The 25,395-nt window shown below is 33.8% G+C and overlaps 1 protein-coding gene across 1 annotated transcript; it reads left to right on the top strand.

Moving 5' to 3' along the window:
- Positions 1–3,699: 3,699 nt before the first annotated feature.
- Positions 3,700–6,007, top strand: LOC129225631 (cleavage and polyadenylation specificity factor 73-like). Its single transcript, XM_054860101.1, has one exon. The coding sequence runs from the start codon at positions 3,700–3,702 to the stop codon at positions 5,797–5,799; it is 2,100 nt and encodes a 699-aa protein (XP_054716076.1). The 3' UTR covers positions 5,800–6,007.
- The last annotated feature ends 19,388 nt before the right edge of the window (positions 6,008–25,395 follow it).

Below are 25,395 nucleotides of genomic sequence, written 5' to 3'. Positions count from 1 at the left end.
AATCGACATCGCGTCGATATCCGTTTGTGATATGTCATGAGTTTTGCACCAGTTCAACGACATAACAACGAATATTGGAAGGTCTGTGCTGTCTGGGTAAGCACGATACAAACTGTGTTCCTTGAATAGGAGACATAATTTTAACTAAGAGAAGAGTTGCTGACATTTTCAGCTGTTTTTTCACCATTTTTGAGTCAACGTAATGGCGTTGTTTTAGCCAACAAGTTTATATACATCATGCTTAGTTTTGGTCAAGTTGATACGTGTACTATTATGTAAGTGTAGTTTAACCTCTAAACTTTTAAGTGTTTTTTTACTTTTTCAGAAACGTTTAGAAATGAACAAAACATGTCACAAGAAGGAAATTCCTCTTGAAATTATTGAAAGAGCGTACTTTAGAGAATATATGTAATTATCCGTATTATGCTCGTTGTATGAACTGTAAATCAGATTTTTGTTTACGATCCAACTCTAATTAATGCTTCCACCATTTTCTGAGGTTCTTCTTTAAAAACAGCTCTTAAAAACTTAATATCGTTGTTTATTAGAAACCTGCAAAATAATAATATATAACAAACATTACATATGTAAGTACGTATTTTTGTTGATTAAAATAGTTAATGTAACAATGTACCCTGGACAGTGTAACAATACATCCAATTCAGGGCCATCCGAATGGGGGGGGGGGTCAATCGCCCCGGGCGCCACAAAATGTGGGGCCGTCGCAAGGCGACCCTTCATTTCGTGTATCATAGATTGCACAGCCATAAACACACAAAGCAGATAATCGTAGCAATAATTCTCTATTTTTCTCCTAGTACAAGAGAATATTCTTCTCTCCCTGTCTCCAAAACAATCGTTTCCTTGTATCATGTATAGCATTAAAGAAGATACAAATTCTGAGATTACAATTGTTTTGAATCAAACAAAAGACCCCCTTCTGCTTTGTCTAGTTCCCACCAAATTTCTTGGCATTCAGCCCATGCATGCAGTGACGCAACCAGAAAATTTTTTATGGGTGGGGGGAGGGGCGGGGGTACTTAAAAAAAAGAGGTCTGGTAGAAAATGGGGGTTCGGTCAACATTTTGAAACTTTTTGTTTTAAAAATGCACTTTTAGACTATTTTTGCAGGTGCTACAGGGAAAAACGGTATAGTGGTCTCAGCAGAAATTTAAGCCTTGAAAACGCGATTATAGGCCATGTTTTGGACGTTAAGGTAAGGGATGGAGCTCAGGGGCCGTCCTAGATTGATTTAAAAAAAAAATAGATTGAAATCATCCCCCCCCCCCCCCACACGAAAGTTTTTGAAATTGAAGTTTCAAAAACGCAATTTTAGACAAAATTTGAAGATTTTATGGAAAGGAGGATCTGAAGCCCTTCCCTGGAAAATTTTAGCAAATTATAGTTCAAAACACTTAAGCAATGTTTTATATTCAGGGGCTATTCCACTTAACATTTTTGTAAGTGTCGTTTAAAAAACCCACTGCTTGTGATATTAAGGAACGTACGGGAACCCTTGTCCAAATATTTTCTGAAACTTAAGTCTTAAAAATGCAATTATAAGGCCATATTTTAAAATATTAGGGCCAGTAATTTTTTGAAACTAAAACTCCAAAAACGCAATTCTAAGCGCTTTTCAATGTTGCTGAGTAATTGGGGGAGATTCCCCTGTAACTTATAAAAATTTCTTGCAAAAAAAAAAAAAAAAAAAAGACACCTTTGTTTTTAACATATATGAAAGCTGGTATTAAATTGGTACAAGTAAAATCAAGAAACTTTTGAAAAGAATCAATCCATAAGTCCAGATCGAAATTTAACTTTAATGTAATTTACTTCAATAAATACATTTTGTTATCAACAAATTATTTATTCGTGTTCTTAGTTTAATCAATGTGAGTAACTAATTCAGTTTTAATTGTTTGTTTTTTATCTAGTGTAATAACATTTTATTAGATAAATATTTCCATTTTTCGAAAAGTATTTGGGGTATTAATGTTTGACAAATATTAGAAACAGATTGATTGATTGCGTTTTAATTTGTAGTACCTGGACGATCGAGCCTCGCTCAGCTTTAAAAGAATTATTTTTTGTCACCTCATGTTTTTCTAAGGTTCGATACTTTTTCAAATATACTTGGAAAGCTTCACGTTAATGAGTTATTAAGGTTCTCGCCAGTCGTTGGATATACTTCCGAGAAACAAGAGATATAAATGTAAACACTTCACTAGCATTATAATCATTTCGGCTATAAGAATGAACCCTAAACTCCAGTAGGTAGTGTTCATTGTTGACCATTTTTTCGTTTCTTGATTCCCCTGAAATGACAGTCTTACAAGTAAAACTGTTAAGTTACCGGATCAAATTCAGCCTTGTTACAATAAAGTCTTTCCCAGCATGTTAAAAATTACCAAAACATATTATCAAATCATCATTCCGTGGCGCGAGTTTCATTGTTGAAGCACGCGGGATACTCGATCATCGGCTATTATTTATATGAGTATGCGCACATGCAGTGCTTAGTTTCCAGTAAATGTAGCAAAGGAAATATAAGAGACCTGTAGTCCCCGCAAACTTTTTTTACTAAGTAAACAGCCAAATTATTTATTTATTTATTCAGAAGATAAACAGCTTCACATACACATAAAGGACTGCGTACAAAGTGCCTTGGCTAATCACCGCACTAGACTCTAGTACGGTGATGCTTGGCTGCGGACACGATGCATACAGAAAATATTAGACTACATTTGGAAATAGGTACCGATCACACCGCTGCCACCATAAGCGTTCGGAAACGATCGAGTCCCAATACGTTTTATATTGGGAATCAACCGTTTCGACCGCTTGCAGTGGCACCGGTTCGACCAGTGCCTGTTTCCGAATGTAGCCTTATAAAACGTGTGAGAAGTAAATAATACACAGGGCATTGACGGGAATCGAACCCAGAACCTCCGACTTAGAAGATGAAGCTTTTACTACGTAAGCCTCAAATTTCGCAAAAAATGCTAAACTTCGCTTAAAATTGTAAAGAACTGCAGGAGCTCAGCTCCTACGAAAATCAAGCCCTGTGCAAATGTATGCATGCATATATGTTTTGTAAATTGCAAGTGCCACCCCTCCTTCTTTCAGGAATTTCTTTGCTACTCTACTTGAGGAATGTTGAGTGAATTTGTTCCTACATTTTATTTGAAAAATTTGGTCCGTTTAGGTTTACAGCACGACAAAGGGTGATAAAGGCAAATAAAGAAAAGAGAAAAAAAATTTCCTTGTTCTTAGTAAATGAATAAGTAGCTAATTGACGTGACAAAAATTTGAAAAGTCTTGTTCATGGAGCAAAACTATGGTTGCGTTCGACGACCCTAACCAGTCGACTGGTGAGTAACCGGTAACTAACCGTAGCGTTCTATCATCAACCGGTTTCCATTTTAAGCTGTTGATTGGTTGATCAAAGCACGTGATCATGCAACGCAAGCTATGTCTATCTACAAGAGTGTGAGAATGAGGAACTGCGTTGGTCAACTTACTTTTTAATTGACTATACTTAAAAAAATAATAATAAAGGAAAAATAGAAGAAATGAAGTTAATCGGAAGGAAATCAATTGCATTTTCAGTTGCATTGATCTAAGCCTTTAAGATGTTTTGTTTTAAAGTTTCAGTCTGTAAGTAGTGGCATTGATAAGAATTTATACATTTGTTGTAAAATGGCGGCGAAAAAGAAAGTAGAAGGCCAAGTTCCCCCTGAAGAAAGTGATTTATTAGTTATAAAACCTCTTGGTGCAGGTCAGGAAGTGGGCAGATCATGTATTATTTTAGAATTCAAAGGAAAAAAAATAATGTTGGATTGTGGAATACACCCCGGTTTATCTGGCATCGATGCTCTCCCGTTTGTTGACAGCATCGAAGCAGATGAAATAGATTTACTACTTATTAGTCACTTCCATCTTGATCACTGTGGTGCATTGCCTTGGTTTTTGCTGAAGACTGCTTTCAAAGGAAGATGCTTTATGACACATGCTACGAAAGCTATTTATCGATGGCTGCTCGCCGATTACATCAAAGTTAGCAACATTGGGACTGAACAAATGCTGTACAGCGAAGCCGATTTGGAAAGCAGCATGGAAAAGATCGAAACAGTGAACTTTCATGAGGAAAAAGAAGTTAACGGGGTGAGATTTTGGTGCTATAATGCCGGACACGTCCTCGGTGCGGCTATGTTTATGATCGAGATAGCAGGTGTGAAAGTTTTGTACACTGGCGATTTTTCGAGGCAAGAAGATAGACATTTGATGGCAGCAGAAATACCTAGTGTCCAGCCGGATGTGTTGATCATTGAATCTACATATGGCACTCATATTCATGAAAAAAGAGATGAACGCGAAGCTCGTTTCACCGGTCTTGTGCATGATATTGTTAACCGTGGGGGAAGATGTCTTATTCCTGTATTTGCATTAGGAAGGGCTCAAGAGCTTTTATTGATCCTGGATGAGTATTGGTCGAATCATCCCGAACTTCATGACATTCCTATTTATTATGCGTCGTCCTTGGCTAAAAAATGCATGGCTGTGTATCAAACTTACATCAATGCCATGAATGAGAAAATTCGAAGACAAATAGCAATCAACAATCCTTTCGTATTCAAACATATTTCTAATCTAAAGAGCATTGATCACTTTGATGACATTGGTCCATGTGTTGTGATGGCTAGTCCTGGGATGATGCAGAGTGGTCTCTCGCGGGAGTTGTTCGAAAGCTGGTGTACTGATCCCAAGAATGGCGTCATCATTGCCGGTTACTGTGTGGAAGGTACTCTCGCGAAGCACATACTGTCGGAACCAGAGGAAATCTCAACGATGAACGGTCAGAAGCTGCCTCTGAAAATGTCCGTGGATTACATTTCGTTCTCCGCTCATACGGACTATCAACAGACGAGCGAGTTCATCCGAATGCTGAAACCGCCTCACATTGTTTTAGTTCATGGTGAGCAAAACGAAATGGGTCGTCTCAAAGCTGCCGTCATTCGCGAGTATGAAGATGATCAAGACGTGCACATAGAAGTTTACAATCCCAGAAATACGCAAGGTGTTGAGTTATATTTTCGTGGTGAAAAGACTGCAAAAGTGATGGGAACTCTTGCTGTTCAGCCCCCTCAACCTCAAACTCCTTTGTCTGGTGTTTTAGTTAAAAGGAACTTTAGTTACCATCTTTTAGCGCCTTCAGATCTTTCTAAATACACTGATATGGTTATGAGTACCATTAGCCAACGTCTCAGCGTACCATATACAGGTACCATGCAAGTCCTTCATTTTTATCTCAATCAGTTATCCACCAATGCCAAGTCGATTCCAAATTACAAAACTTTTTCAAAGAATTCTGCTCTTGAAGTGTTTGGAGCAATTAAGATTTTCCTAGAGCCCAAAGTAGCTGTTTTAGAATGGACTGCCAGTCCCGTGAATGATATGTATGCCGATGCAGTTGTTGCTGCTATTCTAAAGGCAGAAAAATCAGAGTTAACGGCAAAGACATTAGCACCGCCCGTGAAAATGGATAAAATGCATTTTACTGAATGTCTCATGGAGATGTTGTCTGAAATGTTTGGTGAAGATTCTGTCAGTAAGATTGTGCGTGGGAAAAAGGTGTCGGTTACTGTGAATGGCAAAAAGGCTGTCATAAATGTTGATACTTTAGATGTTAAGTGTGAAGATGATGAAGTATTGCAACAAATGGTTCACACCGCTGTTGTAAAACTGCATAGCTGCCTAATACCTCCAAAAATTGGAGTTGATGTTATGCCTAATACTTAAGCAGTTGGGGAACTAAAAGTTGTGTTTATTGACTCAGACATGACTACATTTCTTTTTATTAATTTGCAATGAGTGAAAGTCAGAAACTTCAATTATATCAATACAATATTCTGTATTAAAACTTTCTATTAATTATATATCAGATTAGCAGTGCTTGCTAATTCTTCAAAAATATTTTTCAACCTAACATTGTGTAAAATAAAAGAATGTCAAGATTGTTTTAACTCCAATTGTATTTTATTCTGAATGAGGTACTTTAAAACTTACTTTTATTCCCTGTAAAGTTTCATTAATGAGTTCTCTCATGGTTGACCCCCCCCCCCCTTTAAATGTACAGTAAACTGCGGATTATTCGTGAGCGGTTTATCCATGGGTAAGATTAACCGTGATCTTTCTTATTTCCAGAATATAATTTCTTTGTGATATTTAATTGAATGTAGATAAATGTAAACATTTTAACTTAACAAGTGCAAAATCTATTTTTAGACATTTCTATTTCCTTCTTCCACCTTACTTCCAATGATATCAAACCTTCCTAGGTGACCGAAATCTAACTAGTTCAACATGATTTTTAGATCTTCACTACTTATTTCTTTCACTCGATCCTACTTACTAATTTTTAGATCTAAACTGCTTACATTTGTAAACAAGTGACTGGACCAGTCTTGGAAAGATTCTCCACCCTTCCCCTGTGCATTTTTACCCTACCTAATCTTGTTTCATCTGTTGCAGGTAATCTGTATTCATGATTTGCTCGCATGTTTGTGTAATCCATTGTAATAATGAGCGGTCCTTTTTTTTTGGCTTTAAAATGCATTTTTTACATATACAGTTATCATTTTAGCTATAGTTTAAATGTATGCAATTGTTGATATTTTTAACTTGTTGCGTACACTAGCATAGTTTTTACCCAATTTGCGAATTGTCTGCGGTTACCTTGCTGCCCTTTTCTTTGGATAATCGGGAGTTTACTGTATGTTCCTATTCTATAATATCTTCTTATGTCATTACAAATGTAGCTTTCCTTTACTATTATTATTTGCTTTAGAAACAACAACAAAAGTTACTCATTTTAATTTATAGTGAAATTGTTTAATTTTTTTGTGTAGAAATTTGAGAGATTGAATTTTAAGCTACTAGAGCTTCAGCAAATTATTTTTAAAGCTTTATTAATTGAATTATAGCTAAGGTACTTGACAAGTTCGAGGGGATAACTATCTCCATATTACTTATTTATCATACTTTCTAGATTATCTTATTACCAGGAAGCAGTTTTCCTAAATTTTTACTTTTGATAAACTTGCTGCATTCCTTTTAATTTCTTCAATTTAACAATAAATATCGAAAAAATTTTCATTTGCATTCTGCTTTCCAAGTTATGTTTTGGTGTTATCTGGCTTATACTTATTTTGCAGTGTTATGAAATAAATGAATAAATAAATAAAAAGGGAAAGAAAAAAACTTATTGGTTAAGAAATACATGCAGAAGTTAATCAGTTTTTCAATGTAGAAGACCCCAAATAAAGCATTTTTGCCTCCATATGAACACGGGAGATTTATAACTTAAAGAGAGAAGGAAACCCCAGGGTGCCGTTGGTTTTTAACAGTTGATTTAGAGATTGATTAATTTGGGATTGTTACAGTAAAACCTGTCTACAACGATATTGTTGGGACCTAAAAAAATATTGTTATAGACAGTTTGATTATTGATGCTGACATCTTGCTAGGGGACCAATGAAGATATTGTTATAGACAATATTGTTATACACAGGTTTCACTGTATTATGTGTTGCAAAGCTTGATCACTAATTTTTTTATTTAGTGATTCTCGACGTAGGCTGCATGCAGCCTATGAAGCTGTCCCGTGTTGCCCATTGTTTTGTTCAGTGTTTCAAATCAAGTCATGATTAGTCACCATTTAACAAATTTGAACCCAATATTTGGAAATTAGTTTCTAGAAAACAAATGCAGTTAATAAATGAGTTTCAAGTAATAATTACAATTATAGGGTTATAATTTTCTGTTCCTTTCCTCATTTTCCCATGTTATTTAGCAAAAGTATTTCATGTTTTGCAATTTTATAAGTTCTGAGCCAAAGGAAACATTTTAATATGAATTGTGACAGTTGAATTAAAAAAGGTTGGACAGCATTGCTCTAACTGATCGGTATAGGAAAAAAACCATACTAACATGTTATTTCACTTTATTCATGTACGAGGGCTGTCCAGAAAGTATGTACCGTGTACCCATTTGAAAAAAGAACATGACAACATTTTTTTAAAAAAAATATTGCTGTCACCCTTGTTCTGACGTTTGTCGTAGTGGAAAACCAACTTCTTTATGCCCTCTTTATAGAAAGATTTTGAGCAAAAAGTCACTGTTGAAACGTTTTTCTCATCTTCATGGGTGTAAAGCATCTGCCTTCAAATCACATTCTATGCTCGAGAATATGAAGAAATCAGAACATGTGAAATTAAGACTGTAAGGTGCGTGATCAAATGACACCGAATCAAATTTTTGAATAAAGTTTTGTGAGACACCAGCAGAACAACTCCCTCTGATTACGGTTTATTGTTGAACAAAATCTGATTTTGGAGGAAGACGCTTTAAGGGTTATAATGACACAAAAAACTGTTCACTGAGGCCATCCTTTAATAAAGAGGACACAGAAAATTTGTTTTTCTGCTGCAATAAATGTTTGAACAATGGTGGCAAAGATATTAAAATTATTTTATGAAATTATTTTTTGCTTTCAGATTTTGCTTTGAAAAAAAAATGTTTGTTTTCATGCCCTTAAAAAAAATTCAGCTCCTACTTCCCAGATGGTGTTTGAACCATCTCATTTTGCATTGTTCATCGCATTCAGTGTTAAAAATAAGAAATTAAATCTAGGCATAGTCATGACCAGGGCTGCGGAGTCGGAAGGAAAATAGCCGACTCCGACCCCGACTCCGACTCCGGGGTTTCGAAACACCCGACTCCGACTCCAACTCCGACTCCGACTCCGGCTTTTTTATTTATTTATTTTTCAATTCAACCCCTATCCCCCTCATGAGAAGGGAGGAAAACCTCTATACAGAGATTGAAATATTAATTTGTTTCTTATGAAATTTAAGCGCTGTATTTTTTTTTGTAAAATTAAGAAGCATACAACGTCAGAAATTGAATTTGAAAATCAAATTGTTCCAATAATTACGATTTTAAAATTGAAATCACATAAACATCCTATTGTTAAAAAAAATTGAAAAGGTTTAACTTGCTCCCCATTAATGTTTAACGAATAGATGTTGATCAAATCGTGTGATTTTCAAAAACGCTTTTTTTGCTAAGTCAAAAAACCTTTCTAGAGCGAGGGCGGTCCGCTCCGGCCGAGATCCATCTGGTGGGTGACACCTCAAGTATATTTCAGAGTTTATAAAAACAATACACATACTTTAATTCTGAAAAAAAAAATCCCCAATAAATTTGAAATTATATTTCATCTATAAAATTTCAACGAAAATAAGGCACTATACTTGTATTGAGGGAAAATATGGGGTACATGTACGCTTGGAGAAAATTTTACAGAAAATGCGGCAATATACAGCTTTGTACAAATAGCTTTTCTTTTTCCTATAATTATTCCCTTAATTTTTAATTTTAATTTTACCTGTTGCTTTAGAATTAATCTTGAAATTTAAGATTTTAAGATTAACTGCAATTATTTGAGTGTTGTAACCAAGATATTTGTTCTATTTCATACTTTTGTTGAGAATCAAGCTTGTAGATGTTGTCCTTAAATTGAAAAGACAGATATATTTTATCATGTCTTTTAGATTTGCGCCTTTGCACGCCAACACTAAGTTGAATTACAGAACACCGTAAGATACTTCTCGAACTACGGGCTCCAACTTGCTCAAGGGGTACATTCCTTTTACAATTTTATAACTGAGGTCGAAGTAAAAAAAAAATTTTATTATTGTTGTTTTAAAGTGATTTTAAAAAATTTTATTATTGTTGTTTTAAAGTGATTAAAAAAATATAAAATGTTAGGTAAGAAAACCGTGCTCACAGTTGCTATTATTTCAAGAATGTTGAAAAACAAGCAAACTAGGGAACAGCGTAGGTGGCTATTACAGAAAATTCGATGAACAATCAAGCCAGCTGGTTATTAATGACAGTTGTTTTCTTATTAGTAGGCTTTTATACATGTAATCGAATCAACTGGTAGTCAGTTTTTCAAAAAATGCCAGGAGAGTCAGCGAAAATTAAAGAAAAAAAAGTAGACCGGAGTCGGAGTCGGAGTCGGCATATTTTCTACCGACTCCGACTCCAACTCCTTTACGCCAAAATCAGTCCGACTCCGACTCTTCGACTCCGACTCCACAGCCCTGGTCATGACGCCTTGTATAAGTATTTAGGGGTCAAAATGATCAACCTAGGCGCCATATGTATCCAAATACTAAAAATATATTAATCAATAAACATGCTAAACCAGTGCTTCTCAACCTTTTTTACTTCACGGCCACACTTGATTGTTGGCTCGATTCTTGCGACACACTGAACCAAATTTCATCTGTCAATATGGAAAATGTTTTCATCATTCATTAATAAAAGCAAGGAAGTGAAAAAAAACAAGTGTTACCATGTGGATTTAACATTTAATCTTTTAAATATTTTAGTTTCTTTAGAAATTGAATTGAAGTTCATCATGAATTTCAGTGCTTATTACGATCAGCAAGTCCCAAACTTTCACATAACACGACTGAGAAAGATATGCTTGTCTTGAGGAAAAGTGTCCATGAATTCAGTTTGTTAAGATTCTATAAAACATCAGTTGCATACGCTCGTTTTCCCAGAAAATATTTATCTTTTAATAAACTGGTATGTTTCGTTTCTTTGTGAAACATCAGAAATTTGTACCTACCTCTTCCCCCAACTCAAAAATTATTGGCTGGACCTTGTTTTTCAAAAAACAGGGAACCACCATGTGAAGAAGCTGGAAATGATGATCTTCCCCCATGTCTTCCAAAAGTACAATAAAAATATGATAATTACGTGGCCTTAATTGTTTGAAGTTGATGGTTTTTACTGCTTCAACCATGACTAACTTCAGCTCATAAGTCACATTGATTGCTAGTAGAGTTTCATGATGGAGGAAACCGATTTGAACACCTGTGTTTTGATTTTTCGCATTCAAGCTTGAACCTTTTGGTATTTCCCATCTTTGCAACTGCTCCATTACTGCTTGCACATGTGCAGTTGTAACACTGGATCCTGTTGCTTTTTATTAATTTAGCTGTAACGCAGAATATTTCATCACCCGTTTCATGCTGAGAAAGTTCTATGCAGAAATTAAAATGATCTTGAATGCCGCCCTCGTTAGCAAGAGTAGTGCACCTTTTATATGTTTTGATTCATCAACTTGAAATATAAAAAAAAATTTTCAGCTACATGTAGTTTATCAAACACTGATTTTAATGTAACCCATCATGTCATTAATTAGTCGCCTGATAACTGGTAACACAGTCTAGAATTGGCACTTTGACCACTTCATTCGTTGTATCGGAACCTGTCGTTCCCCGTTTATTTTCTTCACATGTGTTGGTAAAGTAAATGTTCACACTTTTGGTATTAATTTAATGAAACTAGGACCATTATATATATGTGATCTCTTGCGCAGGTAAAATAGGTATTCTTCCATGTTCTACAATTACAAAAATACTGTGGCACACTAAGGACCTTGTCGTGGCACACCGGTTGAGAAACTGTTCTAGACCTTGCCGATAGCATATTTACAAAGATCCATAAAATATACAAAAAAAAAATGTTTTAAGACAAAATTGAATGCAATTTGGTACTTTTACAGATTTATCCTTTGAGTCAATCACTGGTCATACTCGCAATAAGAGAGGAAAGAAAAGCTTCGTGTGGTAAAAAATTTTAGGTGTCAAATTTGGCTCCCAGGGTTGAAAATCTAATTGTTGGGCAAGCCAAGGCCCTTTCCCAAGGTAGCAAATTTACCATATTTCTGTTTGTTTCATTGCAACTTGCTATAAAAGCTTAAAAAGGAATATTCATAGGAGTAAAAGTTTCATGGTTTATCCAATTAACAATAACAAAGTCGTGTGTGTGTGTGAGCCCTAAAAAAGATCAGGTTTCAGTTCACTGTCCATGCTACAAACTCTTTTTCTGTTCCCCACTTTTTTGTAACAAGTCTGGGACACCAGAAGAATTCGGAAAAAATGAGAACCTTACGGTTTACCATGTGTTTAATATGTAAACTTGTTGCCATGATGCAGTAAAATCATCACATAATTTAATCCTATTATAATTTTGTTGAAATATTTTTACTAATAAAATGTTAATTATTTTTAAACTGTAAAAGTAATTGAACTTAACAAAATGAAGCAGTTGAACATTATTGCGTTACAATATCCTTGCATAAAACTAGGGAAAGAAAGGATTAATTTCTCATTGTATAAATATTTGAAAATAAATAAATAATAATAAATTCATCAGTTAAGCAAATAATTTCATATTAGTTTTATGAATCATAATGCAATCTAATGTAAAAATGTATATGTCTGTTTCATTGTATTTTTATATTTGTTGGAATTTAAAAAATATAGATTTTTTTTTCTCTTTAAATCTATATTTGCTTTAAAACAACCTAAGATACCATAAGAAATTCTGATTAAGTTCGTTGTAGATGCTAAATTAAAATTGAAAACGATATATTTAAGCAAATCTCATAAAAACACCGTATTCACAATGATAACACCTATTTACTTCCAAATAAGATTAACACGCTGAAACAAAAATCTCTCAGCTCAAAAGCAACTGAATAATAACTTACAACCTTATATGCAACTCATTTCAAACATTGGCACAGCTCCTATTTATACAATACTAGCTACATTGCATGACGTATTTCGAAAATAAACGTGTCAAGTAATGCATGATCAACAATCAGGTTTAAATTTAAAAAAGGGGGGGAGGGATGCAAAAATTCCCCTTCAACCTGTAGAAAAGGCCAATTTTATGACACAAAATTAAAGTGTAGACCTTTTTGGATTTTTTTTAAATTCTAAAAATTTAGTCATTGTTGTAGTAAAAAGGTGTAAATATTCCGTTTCACAGATGTTCTGGCAAAGAACCCCTAGGGGTGGTTCTCTCTCCCCCTCCCCCCCCCCCCCTCCGTAGGAGGGCAAAAAAAAAAAAGAATTTCTGAGCATTAAAGGACCTCTGTGCCAAGTCTGGCAAAGATCCGATGTAAACTGGATTTGCTTGAGTGAACCCCCAGTGGAGTGCTTCCGCTTCCCCGCTCCCATAGGGAGGTGAAAAACCCTCTATGACAATTCCTGAGCATCAAAGATCCTCGGTGCCAAATTTGGCAAAAATCCGAAGTGAACTAGATTTGTTTTAGGAGCATGCACACACACACAAACCTCCAGTTTTACAAAAAGGTTTTGTAATTTGCCTCTTGGGGACGGATAACTTTGAACATTCAAGTGAATTCTAAAGTTATCTATTAGGTTCGAAATACCACCAAGCTTGGTAACTTTTGGCAATTTCTCACCGTGGCGCCAAATATGATGCCAAATTGGCGATAGCTGGTTGATTTCTCCCAGAAACTCAAATTACATTTACTGGCTGATTAGGCAGGGAAAGCCACCTACAAATAAAGCTTGAATAATGAATGATGCCATTTTAAATGAAACTTAATGAAATGAATGCAAAAGTTAACAAAGCTGAAAGAAAAAAAAAACTTAAGTATATAAAAACATAGAAAGTAACATTACAAAATTTTGTAACAATAAAACATGTACAGGTTATGCCCCACCTCCCTCTTCCCCTTGGGAGAAAATTCTAGATGCGCAATAGTGACCACAACAGGTATTTTTTTTCATTTTCAACGTTAAGCTTTGTTAAAATGGTTATGATACACTTTATGAAATGTCTTTTCTTTTCAGTGAAACGAAACCTTTATTCATTAGAAAATTTTTGTGAAATTTAATATTTTGAACTATCAGAATGCAGTCTTTCAAATTTCATCAAGTTAAATTTTATTTTTGCTTTAATTTTAATGTGCATAGTACTTTTAATCGTTGAAATGAAACGAAGAATGTAACATAAAATATACCTCCAAAGTTGAAGAAGTCTTCAAATAAAAGTAGGTGACTGCCGACGAGAGGTCATGTCAGCCTGTCAACCCAGTGGGAAACTAGGGGCCCGGCTCAGAATCGGAGTAGTATGATCTTAATAACTTTAATGGGAGGAACAGGCCCGACTCCTGGGGTAGGCGACCTGTATCAAAGACTACGGCGGCAAATTTCATGATGGCAAAAAGAGAGAGAGAGAGACAATTTTCTGCTTTTCTAAGAATAAGTAATTTATAACATTTTTTTTCTTTCCTGTTCTGGGACTGAAATTTGGCTTGAAAATATGGTGAAACAAAAAGCTCAAGAGTTTCACTGAGAAGGCGAGCGTTTTCAAAATGAACAAATGGGAAATTTGCTTTGAAAATCACTGTACAAAAGAATATAACATTGTATTTAATTATAAAATTTTCATTGAAACATAATTTTTTAGTTTTGACAGTAATTTTGAGCCTTAAAAAAAAAATGGAAATTTTTCATTGTTTTGCGAAAAAATTTTCACTCAAAAATCGACCTTAATTTCCATTTTGCACACCCCCGAATGAATGTTGAGGGTTTTCTTGACTCGACCACGCGTGTATAAGTACCTAAGAACGTATAGGCACACGAAATATCCATGTGCCTATGTATGTCGCATAACTCAAGAACGATATCTCCTAGAAAGTTGAAATTTGGTAAGTGGACTCCTAGTGGGGTTAGTTGTGCACCTCCCCTTTTGGCTGCATTTGGGTTTTTCTAAAGGGGTCTTTTGCCCCTTTTTGGGGGGAAATCATTCTTAATTTCGATGTAAACTCAAGTGGTGTTATAATTTGTCGGACACTTGGCGATATATCACCAGTCTTTTGGTCGCCAAATTTTGTCACCAACTTGTCGACAAATTTGGCGACTTTTTTTTAAAATCTGTTTCAATTTGTCCACTGTTGGTGATAGTTAGAGAGTAAACTATTGAATCACATTAAAATTTCCAGTAATGGGGAAATGACATTAAATTTTAGTAAAAGGAAGTCGTGTGACACATCAGCTTGCTTTATATTATGGGGGCAAAGTGAAAAAAAAAAAAAAAAAATCTAATGAAATATTTTCTATTTTATTATAAAAAGTATTTTTGATTAAATGAATCTGTAAATAAAATTTTGAATGAATAAATAAAAGGAAATGAAACAATTAACGAATAATTAAATTAATTAATACATGTGAAGAAAAATAAATGAGTGAGTAAAAGAGTGAACGAATAAGAAAATAAGTGAACGAATAAATAAATAAGTGAGTTATACTAAATGAAGGGATGCAAATGAATTAATTAATAAATGAGTACGTTACTATTTTGGTAAATGATTGAGTGAGTAAATGAAATAAGCTATTTCACTTTGCCCCGCTGAGCAAAATATTTGAAATAAAAATAAGCTTAATATTAACTAAATAAATATTGCACCGCATACTAGAAGGTCTCAATATTTAAAATGTTAATAATCAGAACTTTTTAATTTTATAATGTCAAAAATAATTTTTGACTTGCAACAAATATTACAATGTGACTATCAATTTTTGAAAATTGCCTACATTATCATTTGCTTTAGCCTTCGGCGGTATTTTTTTTCTAACTGGAATATACTACATGTGCAACTACATTGTTAAAACATTACCAGAGAGGTGGCGCTAAACGCAGAGCAAATATTTCACCTTTTCACTTCGCCCCGCTATTTCACTTTGCCCCACATTCCATTACTAGGTAATCTTTACTTTTGAGTGTTATACGGCGAATTAAATATTGTATGACAACACAAACTTTGATGTATTACTTAATTCATGACTTGTATTTTTCAACTTGATATTTTTAAAAAAGTTATTTTGATTAAAAATTACAATTAGAAAAAAAAAAAAAAAAACGGGCTGATGTGTGCATCACATGACTTCCTTTTACACCAATTTAATGTTATTTCCCTATTATTGCAATCTTAATGTGATTCTCTCTCTAACTCTCTAAATATCACCAACAATGGCCACATTAAAACCAGATTTTTTAAAAAAAATTAAAAAATCACCAAATTTGTCGCCATGTTGGCGACAAAACTTGGTGACAGAAAGACTGGATATATCGCCAAGTGTCCGCCAAATTATAACACCACTTGAGTTTGCATCGAACTTAACAATGAATTCCCCCCAAAAAGGTGCAAAAGACCCCTTTAGAAACACACGAATGCAACCAAAAAATGAGGTGCACAACTAGCCTCCACTAGGAGTCTACGTACTAAATTTCAACTTTCTAGGACATACCGTTCTTGAGTTATGTGACATACATACGCACATACATACGTACATACAGACGTCACGAGAAAACTCGTTGTAATTAACTCGGGAAACTTCAAAACGGATATTTCGGGCGTCTGTACGTTCTTAGGTACATATGTACGTGTGGTCGGGTCGAAAAAAAAAACTCAACATTCATTTGGGGGTGAGCAAAACGGAAATTAAGGCCGATTTTTGAGCGAAAATTTTTTCGCGAATACAATACTTCCTTTTTTGCAAAAGGAAGTAAAAAGAATTTTCTTAGAAAACTCTAAATTTTAGGTCTCGTACAGTGCACTTTAATATTTTTTAACTAAAAAAATATTTTTAGTTGTATATGTGGGTCTTTAGAAGCAACGTTTTACTAACTTAAAGTTTTGAATTTCCAAAAAAAAAAAAACGTTTTTTTTCGATACATTTTATTGTCCATTAATTTATGGGTACATAATGACCGGACCTGAGAAAAATGAAAATTTAGTCCAAAATTTGAGGGAAAAATGTTTTTTGATACAATACTTCCTCTGTTTCGGACAGGGAAATAAAAAATAAAGATACCTGAAATTTAAGATACTTTCGTAACCAAAAACTCCGCTACATTTTGTGGTCATGGAGGCTTTATCGCCGAACTTTTTTTTGTACATTTTGAGAAAGTAAATGAAATTTTAAGGGGGGGGGGGAGAACTTTTTTATGTTATTATAAAATTTAAGAATAAGTTAATTAGAAGCTACTTTAAAACCTTGCGTTTTTCACGTACCTTTGTCTATGAATTCTGCTGGAATGATATAGATAAATAATACTAATCATTACAACTTCTATATGGTTAACCAAACAGAATATTTTCGAAACGGAACTTGTTAGTTTTAGATTTTGTTATTTTCATGATTTAGTTTCAACTCTGCAAACCATTAACAATCAAAAAAGAAGTTCGCAAAAATATTTTAAAAATCGTTTGCGGTTTTTGTCATTATTAAAATGAAATAAAAAAAAGAAGGTTCCATCAACGTTAGGCGCAAAAATGATGTTTTGGAACTTGACGGGAGCAGTTTTGGCGTTACATTTTTTGTTCAGGACAAAGCGGTAGGTTATTATAGATCATTCATTTACATATTAATTATTCATAACATCATTAACTCTCTTAAGAGTAATAACTTTTTTAAAGAATTCACTAATGTTAAATATTAAGGAAAATTTAAAAAAAAAAGACAAAACCTTCGATTAATTTTTAAAATTTAATCTCTGTTGGATATTTTATTTAATGTTATTTTCAATAGATATTTAAAGTATTTCAATATAAAATGGCTTTTGAAAATGTATTGAGTATAATTGAGTTCTCAAACCTATTTATGTACATATTTTTTTTTATATGTCCATGGGTGCAAAGGCACTTCGGGGTGAACTGAGTGTTGTACCCACGGACAAAAAAGATGGTTTTTAAGATTTTTTTTTTTTTTTTGAAGTTGAAAGCTTTGAGATTTTCACCTGACAAAAATTGCCAAATTAGATGATAAGTTGTAGATTCTGCCAGAATTTTTTTTCCCGATCGATCATCCATTCCCAGACACCAGCAAAATTGAAAAGTAAATTTTGTCCGTGGGTACAGCAGCTTCCCCTACACAACTATTTTTTAAAAATCAAAAGAGAAATTAATTATTGAAAATTCATGAGACAGTTAATGCAGATTGAAGTTGACTAAAGATGCGTTAAATGATATTTAGGAATTTATAAGTGCTACTTCCAAAGCTCAAGAAGTAGTACTTTTAATTTACTGGGTTTTGGAAGGATAAGTCATATATTACTTTTATGCAAAGTTACAACAATATTTGAGGGGGGGGAGCTCTTTTTTTCTTCATTGCATTGCATGAAACAACTCCAAAAAGAAAAGAATCCTGTTATACTAATACCATATATTTCAAAGAAAAAGTACAATAAAATTGATAGCTTTAAGTAAGCATATCTTTGTGTTCTAAAGTCAAAACTAGATCATTTTAAGTAAAAGTACATTTTTGTATTCCTTTAATCAATCATTTGTTTTGTTTCTATGTAGAATGCTTGTTTAGCAAAAAAACTTCGTGTAATACAGGAACTTTATTATGTAGCATGTATTACATATTTTACTCTCAGAAAATAATTGTCTGCAAAAACTTGGAAGTATATTTAAAAATATAAATAGTAAAGAAGTGCAGATATGAAATAAATCTTTTGGTAAAATTAATTTAGTATAATTTTAGTTAAATAATTATAAAAAATATCTTTGCATTTTTTTTACCCTTAGTTTCTATTATTATTATTTCGAAACAAGTGTAACATGAAATGAAATTAATCTATAACATACAAACACTTAGAATATTGTTATAATTATTGAGATTTAAGAGAAAAAAAAGTTTTTAAATTATAAGGGATAGGTTGGTACCGTCCAACGTGCCCCACACAGAGTGGACCAACCCACCCCACGTTCTTGGTCTGAAAACGTGCTGTCATAATTTTTTTCTTTTTGACAAAAAATGAAAAAATTGCCAATTATTAGGAACTAAAGGAACTTACTTTAAGAAAGGAGTTCAATTTTTCAACCGCAATCTTGATGAAAACCATTACAAAAAAAAAAAAAGTTATAGTTTTCAGAAAATTACTCAGAACTAATAAAATAACTCTTTCTAGAATAAAATTTGTTCAATATAACTGTACCATGTGATTTCATTATAGGATATGTAGGACCATAGTTGCTATTTGTTGATTAAAAATAACATAAAAACATTAATAGCATTAAAATAATTGAGACCAGTCCAACGTTGCCCCGCGGTCCGACGTACCCCATCTCCAGCTAAATTATTTTTTAATAGTGAAAATCTGAAAATGCTGTATTTATTCATTAAAACCAAAGTTCTTGATTAGAGAATAGCTCAATATGACTAGTTTTAAGAGGTTTCAATTTGTTTTACATAAATTTGACTATTATTTAGATCAGTAAAATTACATTACTTCTGTACTTTCACTTGTTATTTTCGTAGCAATATTTATACAACTTGAAAATTTAGTTCAAAATTATTTCCATATAAACTTTTTAGTTTTATCATGATTAGATTTAGAGTCGTTTTAGTAATTTCTTAGAATTCTTATGATAACTTGTGTTACTGGAAGTAAAAAGTTTGTTTTAGATTCTCTATAATATTTCCCTGTAGATATTTTAATGTACTATTTTTATTACAAAAAGAAGCATCTTTTCAAAATATATTTTTAACTAGTGGTACCCGCACGGCTTTGCCCGTAGTGGAAAATAAAAATGTGTTTTGGTTCGCTTGTATATTTACAAATAATGTATTGTGAATTTCTCGCCAATTGGCTTGCCTATGTTACGGTTCCGAGTTATGAAAACTTAGTAATTTACTCGTCCATCTTATGATAATTTTGCTCGGGGAAATGTTCTTAAAATTCATTTTGACATTCCCCGAGTTAATTACAACGACTTTTCTCGTGACGTCCGTATGTACGTATGTATGTATGTGCGTATGTGCGTATGTATGTCACATAACTCAAGAACGGTATGTTCTAGAAAGTTGAAATTTGGTACGTAGACTCCTAGTGGGATCTAGTTGTGCACCTCCCCTTTTAGTTGCATTCGGGTGTTTCTAAAGGGGTCTTTTGCCCCTTTTGTTGGGAAATAATTGTTAATTTCGATGTATACTCAAGTGGTGTTATAATTTGGCTGACACTTGGTGATATATCGCCAGTCTTTTGGTCGCCAACTTGGCGAAAAATTTGGCGGTGTTTTTTTTTTTTTTTTTTTTTTTTTTAATCTCGTTTTAATTTAGCCACTGGTGGTGATATTTAGAGAGTAAACTATTGAACCACATTAAAACTACCAATAATGGGAAAATGACATTAAAATTGGAGTATAAGGAAGTCATGTGATGCATATATCAGCTCGTTTGTAAAAGGAAGTAAAAATTAGAGGAAAGAAAACTCCTTGTATACTCTTGAAAAACGACATAAATATTTTCAAATAAGAGCAATGGCTTGAAAATAGATTGATTATCTTGTATCATTACAATACTTTGTTGCTATTAATAATGAATTTTGAAAATGGCTATTAATTACATCAAATTAAATGAAGCGTTTCAAATCATATGGAAATAGCTCCACCCGGCATGATGTTTGTTGGGCTTTTATTAGATTCGTATACAAGGGAGGGGCGATCGTCCCTCCCTTGAGGGACACTTCACCAGTAATTTTTCGAAAATGAAGTTCAAAAAACGCAAATTTAGACGAGTTTCATTGATGACAGGAGAGGGAGGGGGGGGGGGGGGGGTTGGTATTGCATTTTTGTTCCGGCATAGCAATCCCTAATGGTATCTGAGAGGAAAATACCCGTCCTGTATGCCTGTAAATGTGCTTTTGTTATTATTCTACACTTTTGCGGGAGAAAACAGATTCCATTCTTATTCATTATCAATATCATATGTTTTCACATCACGAGTTTTGCGACGGTTTTGGTGTAAGGATATGGGGAGAAATTGAGGAGAGAGGATAATATGGCTCTGTATATAGATTTTTCTATGTAATTGAAGACTTTACACAGAGCAAAGCAGGGACCGATGTCAAAAAATTACATTTCTTTCGTTGAAGAAGTACCGAGTCATTTAAAAACAATTCGTATAATGATAGTTGATGTTTTAAAAACTAAACTTTTGGTAATGAAATATTAGGTGTACCTATTTTGTGTAAGAGTTTATTTAGGATCTTCGCAATATCTGCGAACCTTTTCTGCAGCTGAGAAATTGCATTTTGATTTGTTCATTAGAAATTAAATCTTACGCTCACATACACATATGAGGCAGCATATGCTACCAAAGCAAAGGGATGCAAGTGGCAAAATTAAAAACTTGGAGATAACCAGTACAAATGGTAGGTGAACCTCTCCTGTGTCTTGGGGCAAGAGATGGTACTAGTAGCCCTGGTAGGTGCTGCTGAACAGCATGATTTAGAAAAAAATTTCAATGAAAGTCTACCAAGAATCTGATCTTTAAACGCTTTTTACTCGAAACTTAAAATAGTCCACTTGCACCCCTTTGCTTCTCACTGCCTCATATGTGTACAAACATCAGAACAAAATTCGTTAAAATTGACTCAGGGAATGTCAAAATGAATATTTCGAAAGCATATATCCGTTCACATACGTACGTACGGACGGATGTGACGCAAAAAATAGTCAAAATTAATTCGGAGGTGGTTAAAATTGAAGTTGAAATTTAAACGGGACGTTTCTCTTAAATGAACGACGAAGTGAAACATCTTGATTTACAAAAATGTATTTCATAATATACATAATAATTTATTGAAAACCAAGAGTTAGTCAGCAGCATGATTGATATGTGATATCTACTGTCCTTTTTTCCAAGACCACCTGCTTTAAACTTATTATTATCGCAGGCATGTTTTCATGGGCGCCCATATGCAAAATTTTAAAGGGGGGGGGATCAGATATTTTCCCCATGGTTTACCAAGATATTTTTCCCATCGAAACCGATTTCAATACAGATTAGAGTTATTAAAGTTTGACATTTTTAATAACTTATTCATCAATGGCGGGAGAGGAAATGTTTTTACATTTTTGCAAACAAAAAATACTAAAAGCAAGAAAGTTCTAATTTCTAAGAGGGCGGGGGGGGGGGGGGAGGCTCAACGAGCCCCTCTATATGTGTGCATATGTTATGTTTTAAGTAGCATGTTGTAAGCAGTTTTAATTTTGCTACCGAAAGTATTAAAATTTTCATAACTTCTGGGATTTTCAATTTTTATGTACTGTACAATCACATGATCCGTGTGTAAAATGTACAAAATTTTAACGTATTCTTGGAAAACATAAACTATAGACAGTAAAATAGTTATTCATGTCTCAAAATGTCTTTTAATTTTCATAGTTAATTAAGCATCACTTCAGTTTCAGCTTCAAAATCCGACGACACTTCAGAGAAAAACATCCAAGTCATTCAAGATAATGCTACTTAATTACGTTCCCAAGCATTCCCATCGGCTCCGGAAATCGAACGGTACGTTGGAACGTTTATTAATACCAAATAGACGAGAGGTTGTCCTGATATTCCATGAAAATACTCCTCAAATAGACTTTAAACTTCAAAAATGGTAGTGTTTGTGTTTCATTAAGATTTCTGCGATTCCTGCCATATTTCTTCCTTCGAGTTTCCCTAAACGATTGGGAACATATCCCCGAAATTCTGGGTATGACTCAAATTTAAAAAAAATTAAAAAACGATTAAAAAAAAAATTTAAATATTCCTCAAAACAAAGAACATTCATAAATTTCAAAATTTCTCCTTACAAATAGAGATACAATTTTGATATATGTATTAATTTGGGATGTACCGAGCAATCAGAAGTAATCAGTAATCGGTCATAAGTGGCCTCTTTGCCGACTTTTTTTAATCGGCCGATTTTAACCGACCAATCAATGAAAAAGTTATTTTTTAATTGAAACTTCTTTAATTGTGCTCTTAAACAGTGGCAGCGATTGGGGTTGGAAGGAAGGGGAGGGGGGCAAAAAAAAAAAAAAAAAAAGACGACTACAAGCCATGGGACTAATAGCGGCAGTAAAAAAAAAGGTAAGTACAAAATTTTGTTAGGGCTGATTTTGGAAATATTGAAGCAGATAAGTGGAAATTGTTGCAAGTCTAACAACTTAACTTACGTTTTTCTTAAGATTTTGATGAATTTTGTGCACAATAACTTTCCCGAAGAAGCACTTAGACATGAATTAGATTTACATTATTTATCAAGGAATATTTTGAGGTGTCATAAACAATTGGTAATAATTTTGTTAAATAAGTATGGCTTAGTTAAGTAAAACAATATTGTTAATTAATTTACTAATTTTATTAATTAGTAAAAAAATTACTAATACCAATGGACACATAAGCTAAAAGATATTTTAGTTTATGTATAGTATTATGTATTTGCAAGAAATAGTTTAAGCATAAATGTTACTTTTTCGACGTAGTCTGCCCAAAATTTTGGAACAATGTCTCTCTCTTTCAATGAAGACAACCTCGACGATTCTATGACGTCAGATTGTCTGTTGCAAAAAGATTCAGACGGTTTGATTTATTTTTAATTCGTTGTGAGTTTTTCTGAAACTTGCATAATTCTGTACCTGTAAAAGGCGAGTACTTGTGAGAGCAGTGAAAGGAAGGGGGGTCAAAAAATGGCTGGTAAAAACGTTTTCCCGATCCCCTTTTTTGTCTCTCCCCCTCCCCCCGTCTTTTTTATTGTTTATAAAAAATTCTAGGACGATACTCCAATTGTTCGTTAATTCATGATCTGATTTTCAATGATATTGGTTTACACTGATAGTGTGTAGAATAGTTTGTGTTCTCATAATATCCTAATTTTTCTCAAATCATGAAAATTTTTAAAATTTTTACAACTTGCCTCGCGTTGCACTGTCTACCTCGAAAATAAAAGTTGTGTCAAATGACCTCAACCTCGCTTGTCGCCAAATTTGGCGAAATATCGCCAAGGAGCGATGGTTGGCGAGCAGAGCCCTTTACGCGTCTGTCTGTGTGTCTTTCGATTCAGACGTATCGTTGGATCCATAGAAACTTATTCCGCCCTTTCTCATTTCTCTTAAAATCTTTAAGGGCAATGGAAATATATACCATTAAAGTCGTTCATTGTTACCCAGGATGGCGCCAAATTTGGCGACAAAAAATGATTTGGTCGCCAAAGTTGGCGAGAAAAAATAAACTTTCGTCGCCAAATCTGGAGAGATGTTGCCAGCTACAGCTTGCCGAAGGCGGGATTGATGAGCGAGCCACCCCAGGCGGCAAACGGGGCTTGGCAAGAAGCGAGCAGGGTAGATGTCCCTAGACTACATGTTTGAAAAATTGCGCGTCTATCAGTAACCCTAGCTCCACAAGAGTATCAATGTTTACAATGTCAGGTACCGTAGCATACAGAACATTCAGAGGAAGATATTCCACCCAGTCTCATCCCTTGAAGAAATGTTTACTGTACACCCTGTTAAAAAACTGTATTTCTGTTGGACAACTGTATTGTGCTGTTGAAAAATATTTGGGTGAATTCACCTCGGGGTTTGGGGGACTCACTGCAAGAAAAGGTGGTTTTTTCAAATTAATATTACAATTGCATTATTTTTACAATGAAAAATCCCCCCCCCCCAACTTCAGTACTGCATACCGGGGATATTAATTAGAAACTATGACATTACTCATCAACTGTCATCCGGATTGGCGCAAAACTTGGTAACATGTATCCCATTTTGTCACCACAGTTGGCAAGAAATTGCTAGTTTTGACGCCAAATTTGGCGAAATATCGCCAAGTCGCCGCCGATGTTCTTTGTACATTATTATTTCATAATTTAACTTTAAACGCTTCGATACGGAAACTATGCATGATTGTTTTTAAAGTCATATTTGACTTCAGAATTTCTTGAACGAAAGACATTTTCATTTTGTCCATGGTCTTTTAAAAAATTTTTTTTAATGATGCAATTTTTGAACAGTATCTTTTATGCATTTTGCTCAATGTTTCTAAAATAAATAAATTTCAACTTTCCTTCTGATTACTACTTCAGGTATCATGGAATTTTAGAATTTTACGTTTTATGGGTTCTTTTTGTATAACTTTTAGTTTGAATAAAAAATCTGAAAAATAGACTGAAATTTATACAAAATTATACATCTTTTAGGAATTCGAAATAATCACCTAACTTTAAAAGCATTAATTTGTCAAAAACGAATTCAAATTGTGTTTTTTGAGCAATCACGAATTGCTTATCATTATCCTCGCTTGAACAAAGTTGATGTTGCTCTTTCAGATTACCATGGCAACAGTTGGTTTTAATATTTCTTTAGAATATGAAAATTTTCTCGCCATACAAATCGTCCGTGGGCGGATTTTATTCTTATTTTTTTCAGAGCTTAACTAAAGTATACTTTACAATATTTTGTGTGTGTGTGTGTGTAAAATTACGTTTTTTTTAAAGGAAAAAACACATGAAAAGAGGTCTTGAACAGCAAAACTTCAACTTAATCCAAAATTTACAGATTAATAACTCCCATCAATTGATTTGCTATTTTTTCCCCATTCTAGAAAATCACCAGTCATGATATGACGGGTGCAAATTTCTTGGCCG

Source organism: Uloborus diversus, chromosome 1 (assembly GCF_026930045.1).
Source record: "Uloborus diversus isolate 005 chromosome 1, Udiv.v.3.1, whole genome shotgun sequence".
Lineage (NCBI taxonomy): Eukaryota > Metazoa > Arthropoda > Arachnida > Araneae > Uloboridae > Uloborus > Uloborus diversus.
This window is presented reverse-complemented; position numbering and strand designations above follow the sequence as displayed.